The 14,376-nt window shown below is 36.4% G+C and overlaps 1 protein-coding gene across 1 annotated transcript in view; it reads right to left on the reverse strand.

Moving 5' to 3' along the window:
* LOC127439584 (pappalysin-1-like) overlaps window positions 1–14,376 on the reverse strand; it is a 118,189-nt gene that overhangs the window by 62,778 nt on the left and 41,035 nt on the right. Inside the window, exons 7-9 of the mRNA XM_051695765.1 lie at window positions 11,680–12,121; window positions 3,677–3,700; window positions 2,254–2,265 (exon numbers count right to left, since the gene is read on the reverse strand). Of these exons, the coding sequence (XP_051551725.1) occupies window positions 2,254–2,265; window positions 3,677–3,700; window positions 11,680–12,121 (478 nt within the window). The remainder of the gene's footprint in view (window positions 1–2,253; window positions 2,266–3,676; window positions 3,701–11,679; window positions 12,122–14,376) is intronic.

Below are 14,376 nucleotides of genomic sequence, written 5' to 3' on the forward strand. Positions count from 1 at the left end.
AAACAAACAAACAAACAAACAAAAAACAACGACAGCAACAAAAAAACATCATCTTTGCAGTAAGTGCAAATAGTGGCAGATACTGTTTGCACTACTAATTAAATATTGTGTTTATTTAGTGTCCCACAGACACCCTACACAAACCCCTACCCCTAAACCTAACCTTAACCTTCCTTTACAAAAATTAACCATGGTTTCACGACCAGTGCCACCATGGTATTTTGTAGTAAAACCATAGTTACCACAAAATTAAATATGTTTACTATATTAACATCATAGTACTGTAGTAACACCATGGTCAATTGCATTAAACCTATAACTTGGAGGGGCCTGGGTAGCTCAGCGAGTATTGACGCTGACTACCACCCCTGGAGTCGCGAGTTCGAATCCAGGGCGTGCTGAGTGACTCCAGCCAGGTCTCCTAATCAACCAAATTGGCCCGGTTGCTAGGGAGGGTAGAGTCACATGGAGTAACCTCCCCGTGGTCACGATTAGTGGGGCACGTGGTAAGTTGTGCGTGGATCGCGGAGAGTAGCATGAGCCTCCACAAACTGGGAGTCTCCGTGGTGTCATGCACAGCGAGTCACGTGATAAGATGCGCGGATTGAATGTCTCAGAAGCGGAGGCAACTGAGACTTGTCCTCCGCCACCTGGATTGAAGTGAGTAACCACGCCACCACGAGGACCTACTAAGTAATGGGAATTGGGCATTCCAAATTGGGAGAAAAGGGGATAAAAAATGTAAATAAAGAAAACTATAGCTTTGGCCAAAAAATAAATTACTACAATATTACAAATTTTACCTAGATCAGATCTTTCTCTCAACCCACTGACCTTCACTGTAATCATATCACTGCGATGAAATTAACCTTTATATTCATTTTTATTTGTTATTATAAGTGATAGTAAAGGAAATATTAAGTGGGAGAAATGCAGGATTCAAACCTGGGTCGTGTGCACGAAAGAAAAACATGCACACCATCCTAACACCGCACGCCAGCAAAGCAATACTAGGAGGTGCAGTTTCTATTGAATTTCTGTGTTTCCACCAAACTATTGGAGTGCAAATACCTGTGATGTGTGGCAGATGCTATTTACACTTAGTGCAAATAGTCACTTCATTATTTTATATGTGGTTTACATGAAATATGAGTTTACCGAAATTTGGTACACACGTATATGTTGACGTTGACGAATAAGGTTTCCGAGATGATAAATAAGAGAAATCTAGTTTAAATACATGTAATTTCACAGAAATGTAATATTTGTGTTCATGTTGGTTTAAAAAATGTCCATCAAAAAATTGGTGTAACGACCATGTAAAATGTACTAAAATACTTTCTTTGAACCTTGAATACACATGAGTGTAACTGCCAATATTTCTTATGCCAATATACACTATCGGTCAAAAGTTTTGAAACACTTACTCATTCATAATTATAATTTTTTCTTCACATTTTAGAATAATAGTAACATCATCAAAACTGTGGAATAACATAAATGGAACTATGGGAATTATGTTGTGACTAAACAAAATCCCAAATAAATCAAAACTGTGTTATATTTTAGCATCTTCAAAGTAGTCACCCTTTGCCTAGAATTTTCAAACATGTACTCTTGACATTTTCTCAACCAACTTCTTGAGGTATCACCCTGGGATGCTTTTTAAACAGTATTGAAGGAGTTCCCATCTATATGTTGGGCACTTATTGGCTGCTTTTCTTTATTATTTAGTCCAAGTCATCCATTTCAAAAACTTTTTTTTTTATTTTTTATTAAATTTTAGTTTTATAATGAAATAAATTAATATGTTGGCACAATTATATTTTTGTCTACAAAACAAATTTCAAACATTTAAGCATACGCCTTCAGATCAAAAGATTTTTAAGATCATGAGAAACATTTCAGTCAAGTGTTTCAAAACTTTTGACCGGTAGTGTGTGTGTATATATATATATATATCAGAATTACTTTTAATTCTGGAACTAGAAAGCATGAGTTAACTCAAAGCATGTTCATCATAGTACTGTATTCTAGTTACTGTTTGTGTGAATTGCATTTTTAATTACCGGTAATGTAATCTAATAAAAACTTAATAGATCTGAACAAAAAATTTGTATCACATCATTGATTCAAATACAGTTTAAAACCCTGATTTGTCGGATATGATTTTCTTGCAATAAATATTAAATAAACAATTAAATTCTATGAAATTCATCAAATTCAAAATAGCTAAAATACAGATAACAGGACTTTAGATGTAACCTAAACTAAGTTACCTCTCATTAGGCGCTAGCTAGTTTGGGACCACATGTTGGTTTGTAATTATTGATAAACTTATATTTTCCATAAATTAAAAGAAAAATATTTTTTGGATAATTGTTATTACAAAAACTTTGGTAACAGGGCTGAATGGCTAAGCTTGACGAATGCTGGAAACACAACAATTTGTGTAAAAGTTTAGAAAATGTATTGAGATTATTTCCTTTTGTTTTTTTGTTTTTTTGTTGTTGTTTTTTTGCAATGGGGAAAATCATGTGGTTACATGATTTTTTATCATTATAATTAGTTAATAATGAATAATGTTTTACTACAGTGAACTAAATATCAGTTCAACAGAATATGTCAAAATGAATTTGCATGTTTTTAATTGATGGAAAAAGCTGAGAAGGGGCACAGTTTTAAGGGGGTGGGGATAAAGACATTATGTGATGAAGTTACATGATGTGTACAGACATTACATGATACGTTTAAAATAACCTATTTTTCATGCTAGTTTAATATTTTACCTCAAATATTTTATAGTTCTCTCTACAGAGAAATTTTTATTTGTGCCTCTAATTCTTTAAAAAATTAATGGGACATCAAAAACTGCCGTATTCTAGAAAGTGTCATAGAGAAAGAAAGAAAAAAACTTGTTGTTGTGCAATGTGGTCTTCTCTCCAATGCAGCTGGATTTAAACTATGCAGAAGAGAGAAATCTATGAGTTAGCCTTTTTTGGTACTTGTAATTGGGCTCTATAGAAAAGCACACTTATCTACCCCAGTGATACCAGACTACTGAAGGTACCCCTCTCTTTCAGACCAGATGCTGAAAATAATCTTATTATAGTATTCTGTGTATACCCTCAAAAGAAATCAAAGAGATGCATCTTATAATATTAAGCCCCTTGTGCAGCTGCGAGCTGCTTTAAATGTTTAAGTGGAGAATGATGATAAATTATAAAACTTAATGACATCAAAAGAGTGGAAATAACATTTCATTTCATCAAAGTTCATGTCATCAAGCAAATTACTAAATACAACAACAAAACCCCACTCATATAATTCACCAAACCACAGATGTTTGGTCAGACCGCGAGAGATCCATCAAGTGGTGCTTGCTATATGCTGTATGGATTATACTGCTAGTATACAGAGGATCCAGCACAGTTCTGGGAAAGTAGTTTTAGAAATGTAAAATTCCTGAATGTTTACCTTGAAGTAAATAAAATAAAATCTCTTAAGATTACAACAGAAAAAGTAAATAACACTGCATAAAACTAAATTTGTAAGCAGTAATCTATCCAACAAATAGGCTGTGTAATGGATTTTTTGTGTATTACTTTTCATTGCATACTGTGCAATGTACCACCTACTAGTTTTGAAAAAAAAAAAAAAAAAAAATGCATTATACAGTGAAAAAATGTCAAAGAGTAGTGTTTTGTTGTCACTTGTCCTCATTAAGTTGCATGTTTCCTTAATTGGCGCCCAGTTATCAACAAAAAAAGTATATATATATATATATATATATATATATATATAAGCAAAGAAACAGATGATAACAATTGCAGCTGATATTACATCAATATAACTGATATTACTTATTTTGGTTCATGTCACACTGGAAGGTGAAAGTGGAGTATATTGCGTTGTGGGATCTGGTATTTCAAGCAGTGTGCACTGTTGTTTACTGCACAATTCAGCAAATGTAGGTAATTTGGGTATTCCATTCATGCATATAATCTGCATTCTGTCCAAAGTATACATTATAATAGTAAAAGTATTATTGTATAGGGTTGTGTCGATGATAATTTTTCAATATATAGCAATGCCTGTTCTCATGATATTGTATCGATACTTTAGATTTCTGTCTCGACATTTCTATTGATATATTTGTGTATTCATATCATGTCCTACCGTTCAATAATGACGAACCAGGTCGTCTAAATAGGCATAAACTCTGAGTCCGTCATCTCTCAGTGCGGTCAGAGCCGCTTCTATGAGGCATGGAACATTTTCTCAAAAACTCAGGTAAAACTTTACAATCAGCCTGATCTCACAGTGAAATCAGAAAGAGTAAGTCAACTTTTATGAAGGTAAAATAGTGCCTAAATGATTTGCATGAGCAGAGTAGATTTGAGAAAACATAAATAAAATTGCAAGCGTTAAAATAAATTGTATGCGTACGTTTTGTAAAGGTAGAAATCAAGTTGCAAGTGTAAGAAAAAAAATATTAGCAATATTTAATGCTTTGCATAAGTGTAATTCATGTGTTGTGAATCTGTAATTTCACATGAATTCATAGTAAATTTGGTGTGTATTCTTCTAACTTCCTTTTTTTTTTTTTTTCATGCTTACACTTTTGGCACTGTTTTTGTGCCTAAACATGGCCAAAAACATTGTAAACCTGCAATCAGCAATATGCAAGCAAAGAAAATGTGTCATGAAGAGCAAAACAGATTGACCACTTAGAATTAGTCTGTATGTATAAAATAAACTACTGCAAATGTGTAAATGACTTTTGTTTGTTTGAAATAATCCGATATACACTGTTCCGTTTTCCCTTTGTTTCACTTTTGGCATGAATTTCTCACTGAAAAGAGTATTGCAAGTGCAAGTGGGAAGACGGGTCTACCTGCTTCTAGTAACCAATCAAATGAGGTTTTCCTTGACCAGTTTACTCTGACCTGATTGGTTTAATAACATGACAGACAGCTTGTTCTTCATATGGCTCAGCATCGTTCCTCTAGGTATCTCTCCTCTCTTAAATATTAAACTGAAATATTAATACATACATGTTCTTTTATTGCGAGTGTAAAGTTGAGCTGACACCATTTATTGATATAAATCTCAATCTGGTGTTCAAGTGTTTCTTCTTGTTGCTGTTTATTATTTTAATTATATTTTAATTACTTTCAGTTATCATTGTCATGGCAAATGGATGGTTGGATGGATGCTGATATCATTTAACTCATTCTAAAAAACAAAATGATATAAGTAAACTATCTATCTATCTGTCTGTCTATCTATCTATTCACAGAGTTTTATAGGGCTTATTTTATTAATTTGTTTTCTGGCATGAGTTCTGTGATACCAGCTAATTCCATCTATTCACCAAAATGCCTTGCCAATGATAATTAACAATACATATAATTAAATCATGTATGTATTAATATTTCAATTTAATATTTAAGAGAGGAGTGATACCCAGAGGAACGACGCTGTGTTGAAGAACAAGCGGTCTGTCACATTATTAAACCAATCATTTGATTGGTTACTAGAAGCAGGTAGACCCGCCTTCCCCCTTGCACTTGCAAAACTCTTTTCCCTGAGAAACTCGTGCCAAACATGTAACAAAGGGAAAATGGAACAGTGTATATTGGATTATTTCTGGAAAATATTTATGCAACAAACAAAAGTAATTTACACGTTTGCAGTAGTTTATTTTATATATACATACTGATTCTAAATGATCAATTTGTTTTGCTCTTCATGACACATTTTCTTTGCTTGCATATTGCTGATTGCAGGTTTGCAATGTTTTTGGCCATGTTTAGGCGTTAAAACAGTGCCAAAAAATGTAAGCACGAAAAAAAGGAAGAAGAACACACACCAAATTTATTTTGTGTTAATACAAAATTACAGATTCATAACACATGAATTACACTTGTGCAAATTTTACAGTTTTTTTCTTACGCTTGCAACTTGATTTACACCTTTACAAAATGTTCTGTATGCATGCAATTAATTTTTTCACTTGCAATTTGATTTATGCTTGAACAAATCTACTCTGTGCATGCACGCTTATAACTTCATTTACACTTTTACAAATCTTACTCTGCGCATACAAATCATTTAGGCACTATTTTACCTTCATAAACTTTTCTTTAGAAAAAAATCGGTACATGCTGACCAAAATGTAAAACACTGCCCCCATTGGCCAAAGCGGGAAGTGTTGTAGGGCATATAGGCACATAGAGCTCCAATTATGACCAGGAGAGGTCGCAATAAGCTAGTTATGATGAGAGTTTATTTCAGCTCTACAGGATGTAATACAGTGAAGAGGAATGCATATTTTATGGACTTTATCCCACAACCAAAAGCTAAACCTAACTATTAATGGAGTAAGAATGAAATGTTAAGGGGAAAAGTGCAAACGCGATTACTTCCTGGTTTCAGTGTGGATACAAACTCGTGTCTGCTAATACAACGCACTGCCTGAGAGCCACGTTGGAAGGTAAACATACTGATACCAATGCAAAAATGTCTGGTGAGAAATGTGGCATACTGTGGCCGATCCTAGGGCACCGGAACTGTCGGAAACAGCATGCCGACTTCCCGTGTGGTCATGTTGTTACAACAAGGTGCCATTCATTAACATTATTTAATGCATTAGGTATCATGAACAAACAATTAACAACATATATTTTTAAAGCATTTATTCATCTTTGTTAATGTTAGCTAATAAAAATACACTTGTTCATTGTTATTACATGATGGGTCATAGTGCTTTAAATGGAGCTTTAGCGACTGAATGGAGCTTAAATGTAGTTCAGGCAGACCACGGAGTGCCAGCCGGTACATCAGCTGACGCTTAGCTGATCTATGAACTCCACCTCCTACCAATTAGACAGTACATATAAACTCACCATTCAGAACACACACCTGCTCTAGTCTGTCGAACAGACGTTCGCTCACCCACCCCTATCCCCAGCTCCTCCTCACGCTCAAGCCAATCTTGAGCCTTTCTGCACGCATCTTCTGTCCATATGGAGATTACCTCATCTTTCAGTGCCATAGACTGTTATCATAGTCTTCCTGATTCCTTGTCTTAACTCAACCATTGTACTGTATCACTATTTGTACTGAATTATTACCATATATATCAGATCTGTCATCAATGAGTTGTCAATTTGCTTGTAAATTATCTTGAAAATTGTAATAGGCGTTTGGGGGTGGGGGACCTTCATGTGCCACTTTCAATAGAACTTTAAATCATGCATGTATTAGCTACTACTCAATGTAAGGGAAGCAAAATATACTAATTGTGTACATGCTTAGATCATGAAGCATACATTCAACTGTTGTGCAATTTTGTGGGTCATTTTGCCCTGTTGCATTCTGTGGCATAATCATAGGGACACATTTGAAAATGAAAATACTTATTTAATATATGTGTGCCTGCCATGACCAAGTGTGTTAGGCACTGTGGAGGTTCTCAGAGGCCATGCTGTTTAATCACTCTCCGTACTGTTTCAGCATTGATCTATAGTGGCTGTTCTTTAGCTGAGACAGGACATTACAGCACATTTCCCTGCCACACTGAAGAGCTCTCATTAGGAAACCTGCCTCTTTTAGCCAGCCAACACTTTGATTGGGGCTGCTTTCACTGGTCACAATGAGTGATTGCCTGCCTCAATTCGAGCTGAACGAGGCCTGCACTTGGAGGATTAAATGGCCATGTAATTTTGCACCACTCTGGAACTGACAAAAATTTTATGGTCCTTGTTTTACTGGGCGATATGAAAATGATCTGTAGTTAATTGACACACAGTGATGAAAGATAAGGAGTTTGAGGACTCAGCCAAGGCCACCCACATGGATGGGGGAGGGGGGCAGGTGATAAAAAGAGACAGTGGACAATAAAAATAACAAAAGGACAAAATAACTGACAAGAACCCTGCTTGTAGTAGTGTATCTCAACTCAGGTCGCACTAGCAGTAGCAAACTATTCATAACAATAGCAAACTGTATACAGATAAAATAAACCTCATCAAATGCTCTGTTTAAATTTTGTCTAAATTCTTTTCACAGTAGATTTCATTAGCTGACACTGGGTAAACAATCCCTCATCTTCAAGTAACTCAGTTACATATTACATACTGAAATAGAAATTGATCAAACCAGCCCAAACTGGTTTACTGGTATTTGCAGGTCTCCCAGCCTGGTCAAGATAGATCAATTTAAACTAGAAAAGACCAGCAAACCAGCTTGGGCTGTTTTTTTATTATTATAATTTTTTTTCAGAAGGGTTTGCACTGAATGCAACTACAGCAGTTTAATCCTATGAACAAGCCTCAGCGCAATAAAATATCAATGCTCACAAAAACACAGATGGAGAGCAAGGAGCTACTGTAAAATTACCATAAGGCCACCTAACTTTAGGAATCACTCGACCTGGTACTGAATTATGAATTTACTAGATTTGTTTTTTAGTTATAGTGAAGATTTTTTTCTGAAATATCTTGTAGTACCTCAGAACAGCACTTTTGCTATGTGTTGCCATACAGTTCACATAAAAAGAACAGTTACATGCCTGACGATACACTGTTAAATTTGTTCACCATCTGGTAAATACAGCTGTGCAGCATTAATGCATAAAGCAAGAATTTTTAATTAAAAACTACACTGTCTATCTAAGTAGATTAATAGGTTGGCTGATGAATCTTGACACCTAGCTAACACAGCTTGGACTTTGATACTACAAACTAAACACAGCTTTATTGTATGTTAGGATATGTCCGTTAATTAGAACTTCTTAATTCTAAAAGAGATGAATTGCAGAAGTTAAGATGTTAAGATGAAAAGAACACATTTTCGTCAGAAACCTTTTTCTTAAACCACCTCTGTGTGCAGTGATAACGTATGAAAGCTGCAGCTGTCACTGTATTTACTGTACTTTCAAACATCGGCCAACTTTTCGGAAACAAGACAAGACATCCTAAACAGTCCAGTGTGAGGACAGTGAAGTTCATCGGGTTCACATCAGGCCTGGTTTATTATCCACTGAGTTGATTTCTTGTGAAAGCTAATGTACAGCATTGGCAGCCTGCCAACTGAGGTGTAGCCTTGTGCTCTTGGAGGGCCCACCATTCAGAAGCTCTGGAAAACAAGCCCAACCCAAATGGCACACAAAAGGAAACAGAGACAATGCCTGCCATCTAAATGACTAAAGTCTTCATTTATGTATTGTTATTAAGAGACACATTTGCCAGAATGAAATAATGGATTCTTAATAGGCATACATCTCTCTTTTTGTCTTTATTCTCTGAGGTGTAACAATTATAAAGCTTACAACATAAGGATCCAAGTTTGAAGCCCTTCTTAAAGGGACAGTTCACATAAAAATGTGAATTCTTTCATCATTTACACACCCTTATGTTGTTACAAACTTGCATGAACAAAAAGGATCTATTAGGGGGAATGTTAGCCTCATTCAGCATTCACTTTCACTGCATGATTTTTTTATTTATTTATTTTTTTCATACAATGAAAGGGAATGGTGGCTGAGGCTGTCAGTCCCCAACATTCTGCCTAACATCTGCTTTTGTGAACTACAGAGGAAAGTAAGTCATACAGTAAATGTACTGCACTGTAAATGATGACAGAAATTTCATTTTTGGCCAAACTATCCCTTTAAGAAGATCCTTGAAATTGGATCCATATGCTGTAAACTTCATGATTTGTCACATACCAGTAAAGAATGTCAAAATGTAATTATTCTGAACGCATTGCAGTGTTGCAAAGTTACTGATCAAAACACACACAAACAACTCCCTTCCCCTTCCATTTGTCTTCAAGTGAACACAAGACTTGTTTTTTGAAATATCAACAATCAAACTGTACAACAGGAACGTTTTTCACGCCTTTGAGAATTGGCGTCTTTGGTAGAGAGTCACTGTTGTGTTTTTTATATAGGAGCCTATGTGTAATTGTGTATCTGTCTGTAGACAACAGGAGCCCATGAAAAACCACATTAGGTTTTAGTTCAAGCATTTGTCAAGGTCAGGCTATAAGAGCCATCTTCTCTTTCAAACTGTATGTTTAGATGTTTGGGCTGACAAATGCCTCACGTCCCTCTGTCTTCAAACAATAGTGGTTACATCCATGAAAACATCCCGAGCGGCATCCTTCCACCACCAGGATTGTAAGTAACTGGACAAAAGAGGTAAATGATGCTCTGCAAGATGGCTTGGAGGAGACAGACAGGGAAAATATTGCCACTGTAATAAAGACCACATCAACTTTGATGTGGACAAACAATGCAATTCTCACCAAGACCTGTCCAAAAACATGCCATAGATTGCAAAGTACCTAAACAACAGTGCTAATGAGATCAACAGATATGACTCTCAAAAGCACTGACCATGTGTCCATCCATCCGTCCGTCTGTCTGTCTGTCTGTCTGTCTGTCTGTCTATCTATCTATCTATCTATCTATGTCCTCCAAGAGAGGCACAGTCTCTTCAAAAGCTCTCCCAATGTTTTGTGGGCACTCATAATTTATGAGTATCCCATGAAGTTAAACTGCCTGGGAGCACTTCGGCATGTATCTCTCAGATGACAACAAGCTGGCTGTGAAATTCTTTTAGCTAACCCAAACCCCCAGGGAGTAAAGGGTATGTCTGAAGACCTCACACATCGTACCTAAGACAACTCTAGCACTCTAAAGCACATCAACACAAACGGTTGGATACGGTTGGAAACGGTTTAGGGATTCATAGGGAACATAGTCAAACCCAAATCAAACTGAAAGTTAATAAAAATAATGTGCCTGTATTTCTGAAATTGTGTTAAAGCCATACTGAGGGAATTTTCAGACCAGTAGCTCATTTAATTTGATCAGCAGATGAAAGAAAGTCGCACGAGTTTAAGATGGCAAAAGGGTGAGTAAATAATGAGAGAATTGTCATTTTGGGTGTACTATTCCTTTAAGATGTTCATGTGACTCATTTATAATACATGGATTATAAATTATGTAACATAAATTAGACTATTCCATATGTAACACAAAATACATAACACATCAGTAAGGGTATTGCAGTCTAAGGGTTAAAGCTCTAGGCTGATAACTGAAAGGCTTGTGGATTCAAACCCTGCAGGGAATGATATGTGTTGGATAAAAAAAGTTAGCTAAAAGTGTTGTTGCTAAAAAGTTTGTTCTTTCTTAAAGAATGAAGAAGAAGGCTTCATAATAAGACTTTCTGATATGCTAGACCAAGTTTAAATATTAATAAGTTTATCTTATTAACAGAGAGTACCCTGCTGAAACAAAAACAAAAAACAGTAGCTGGTTACCAGCGTATGATGTGTTTTGAATGTTGGACCACAACACAGGATGCTGGTGTGCTGGTGTTTCAACAAAGCTTTTTGACTAGCATAACCAGCATGACTGCACTGGCTAACTAGCAATACCGGAAAAACTAGCTAGACAAGCACTAAACCAGCACTAACCAGAATAAACCAGCATGGGAACTGCATGATGGTTAAGCTTGGCTTTTTTTTTAATTATTTTTTTATTCAGCACGGTATATTAGAATACCATGCAAGTTCATGGCTACAAAGCACACAACTTACCTGTCCACATATCTCAGAGTCGGTTCTTGAAGGATCAGTCCATGTGGTGAATGTGTGAATGGTGGCTGGCGTATCAGCCTATAGTGTAGAGGATGGCATGTCTGGCATAGAGGGTAGTCAGGTTTTGAGGACAGCAATGTAGCATCAATTTCCAGGTGCTGCTCCATGGTGAAGAACTGCACCCCATACACCTCTTCCATCACGTCTAGTTTGAGGGTTAACGGTGTGTCACAGAACACATACTGTGGACCCAGTGAGATGTTGTGACCACTGAGTGTCAGAAGAAGGATGTCATGGATTGCAGGCAGTCCAGTCTCCTCTGAAGAAAAGAAGGTGACCCAAACCATGAGGGAGTCGGGCACCAGAGGATAGGCAAACTCCAGTTGAAGCATGCAGCCCTGGGGTGGGCAAGATGCTGAGCCAACACTACTAGAGTCTAGCCCAGCATTGGGGCTCCATGTGTGGACGCTTGGTTCACAGGCCTGCTCCACATCTGGTGGACCTAAGGACGACAGAATGTTGAATATTAATCATTTCCAATTTGATTGATTTTCCCAAATTTTTAGCACTGTAGATCTGACACTATCAAATCATTGTTCTATTTGTTTTAGCAACCCAACCAGTCTGACACAGCAGAACTGACTCAACCAATTATGTGAGTCTCGGGCAGGATCTGTTTTATTTTCAGTTTAGTAACACTAGTGCCGTAGAAATGACAGACTTCAGCTTTAAACAATTTTCATAATGAAACTAGGTAGTGCAAGCTACTGCCATGTTATTTCTCCTTAAACAATATAATGTTATATATGAGAGGGATAAACTGATTCCTTTGCAGTTTACTACACAACTAGATATTGGCATTTTCTGAAGAAAATCAGTGTAACTTGTCCATTTATTATTTTCTGGCATGATACTAGGGTCTTGTGGGTGGTTGCCAAGGCATTGCTATGCTGCTGAAGAACCCCTAACCCTAAGGTCAGAAACATAATTTACCCAAGTATGCAAACGTAGACCCAAGCACTTGGACAACGGATTGCCAATGCAGTCAGGTTGAACATACTTGTGGTGTGTTCACATCATGTAGGAATTACCGGTCTACTAACACGATTCCAACTTGTAAAAAGCATTCACATCTTCATAAAATTACAAGTTGTAAACTTCTATGAAAGCTTAGATTTGACAGTTGTGATGTCATGTAAAAGGAACCAATATGGTAGTGGCCTCAACAGTCTAAGGTAGTGAACACATATTTACATTTTATATGGCATTTTATCAGAGTGCTTTCTTTGTTGTTAATCATTTTACAACAACTTACAGAGGTAAATTAATAAATTAAAACAGTGACCAATATTTTGCTGTTATAAACAACAAAGTTGTTTTGGCGTTATGAGTGTTGCCATAGAAATAAATAGGACGTGAACACCCCCCAGTAGAATCTCTGAGTTGCTATCTCATAATTACAGTATTTCAGACACAACGTGAACGCAGCAAAACGTGCATTCTTGCGTTACAGTGGTGGTAACAAACCTCAATAATCAAGAGAGTGGTTTACCTTCAAAAGTTTGTGACATTAAAACCAAATGTGTAATTATTCAGGTAATTTTCTATAAATATATTGACTTTAATGTACTTGCTCAGCAATATTATCTTCAAACTGTTGATCTGCCATTACAGTAGTTGACTTGAAAGAGAAAACTTAAAGTAAAAGTGGACAGTTCACATGAATACCCACTATAGGGCCCCTTGTGGTAATGCTGAGAATGAGAACGAGCACTTGCGTAGAGTTAAGAATTGTGGTCTGACAAATTTCAGAGTGCAAAATCAAGCTTGCGTAGCTTGAAGCCTCAGCAAGCACCACTAATTATTTGCAGATGAGCCTTGAAGACAGCAGAAATTAACCTGCACAAAATCAATTACTCTAAGTTTTTACATATGGTAGTAGATTATTAGGTGCTTGGATTACTGAGTTACACTGTAAAATCAAACAAATAGTTTCTAAAAGGGCCAAATGATGTTCTTTAGTGAGATGGCAGGAGGTCATTTGCAGAATTCTGGCCCTGGGCCCAGTTTTTCTTCTTAGAAAAAGGCGACTTAATGGGGGTGGCAGAGAGGGGGTGAGCTTGGCAGGGAGGCCCCACTGAATCTAGAAGGATCTCTGGAAGGAAAATGTGCTTAAATAAGACCTACAGCAGAGGCCAACAATTCCAAGCTTGCTGCTATTTTAAGTGAAGATAAAAATTGTTTTATGTAAATTACAACGATGAGTGTCTGTGGGGCATCATTAATTTAATTGCAGAACAAAGCTAAAACAATCGGTTCACATGAACATAAATCATCTTACATGGATTTTTAAACACCATTTAACAGCAGCAAACATTATTGTGGAAACATTTCAAACAGATAAACAGTGGCACCAAAAAGAATTTGGACACTTAAGCCACACTTAAACATGTAGAAATTTCACTGCATTAGATAGTAAAATATCAAACCAAGTGGCATCTGCAAACAAATTATATTTATACTATGTATTTCCATGTGGATCACAGAAAGACTAGTGACCACTTTGCAGAAGGTAATGCAGATACAAATGATCCATGACCTTTTCTCATTAGTAACATTTTACTGCACATCTTTGCAATTACTTTTAACCAACTGGTCCAAAGGCAATTTTTTTGCATGTGTGTGTGTGTGTGTGTGTGTGTTTGACAATCAAATAGTGTCCAAATACTTTTTGTCTTAATTTAAAAAATTACAATG

The sequence above is a fragment of the Myxocyprinus asiaticus genome, chromosome 4 (assembly GCF_019703515.2).
Source record: "Myxocyprinus asiaticus isolate MX2 ecotype Aquarium Trade chromosome 4, UBuf_Myxa_2, whole genome shotgun sequence".
Lineage (NCBI taxonomy): Eukaryota > Metazoa > Chordata > Actinopteri > Cypriniformes > Catostomidae > Myxocyprinus > Myxocyprinus asiaticus.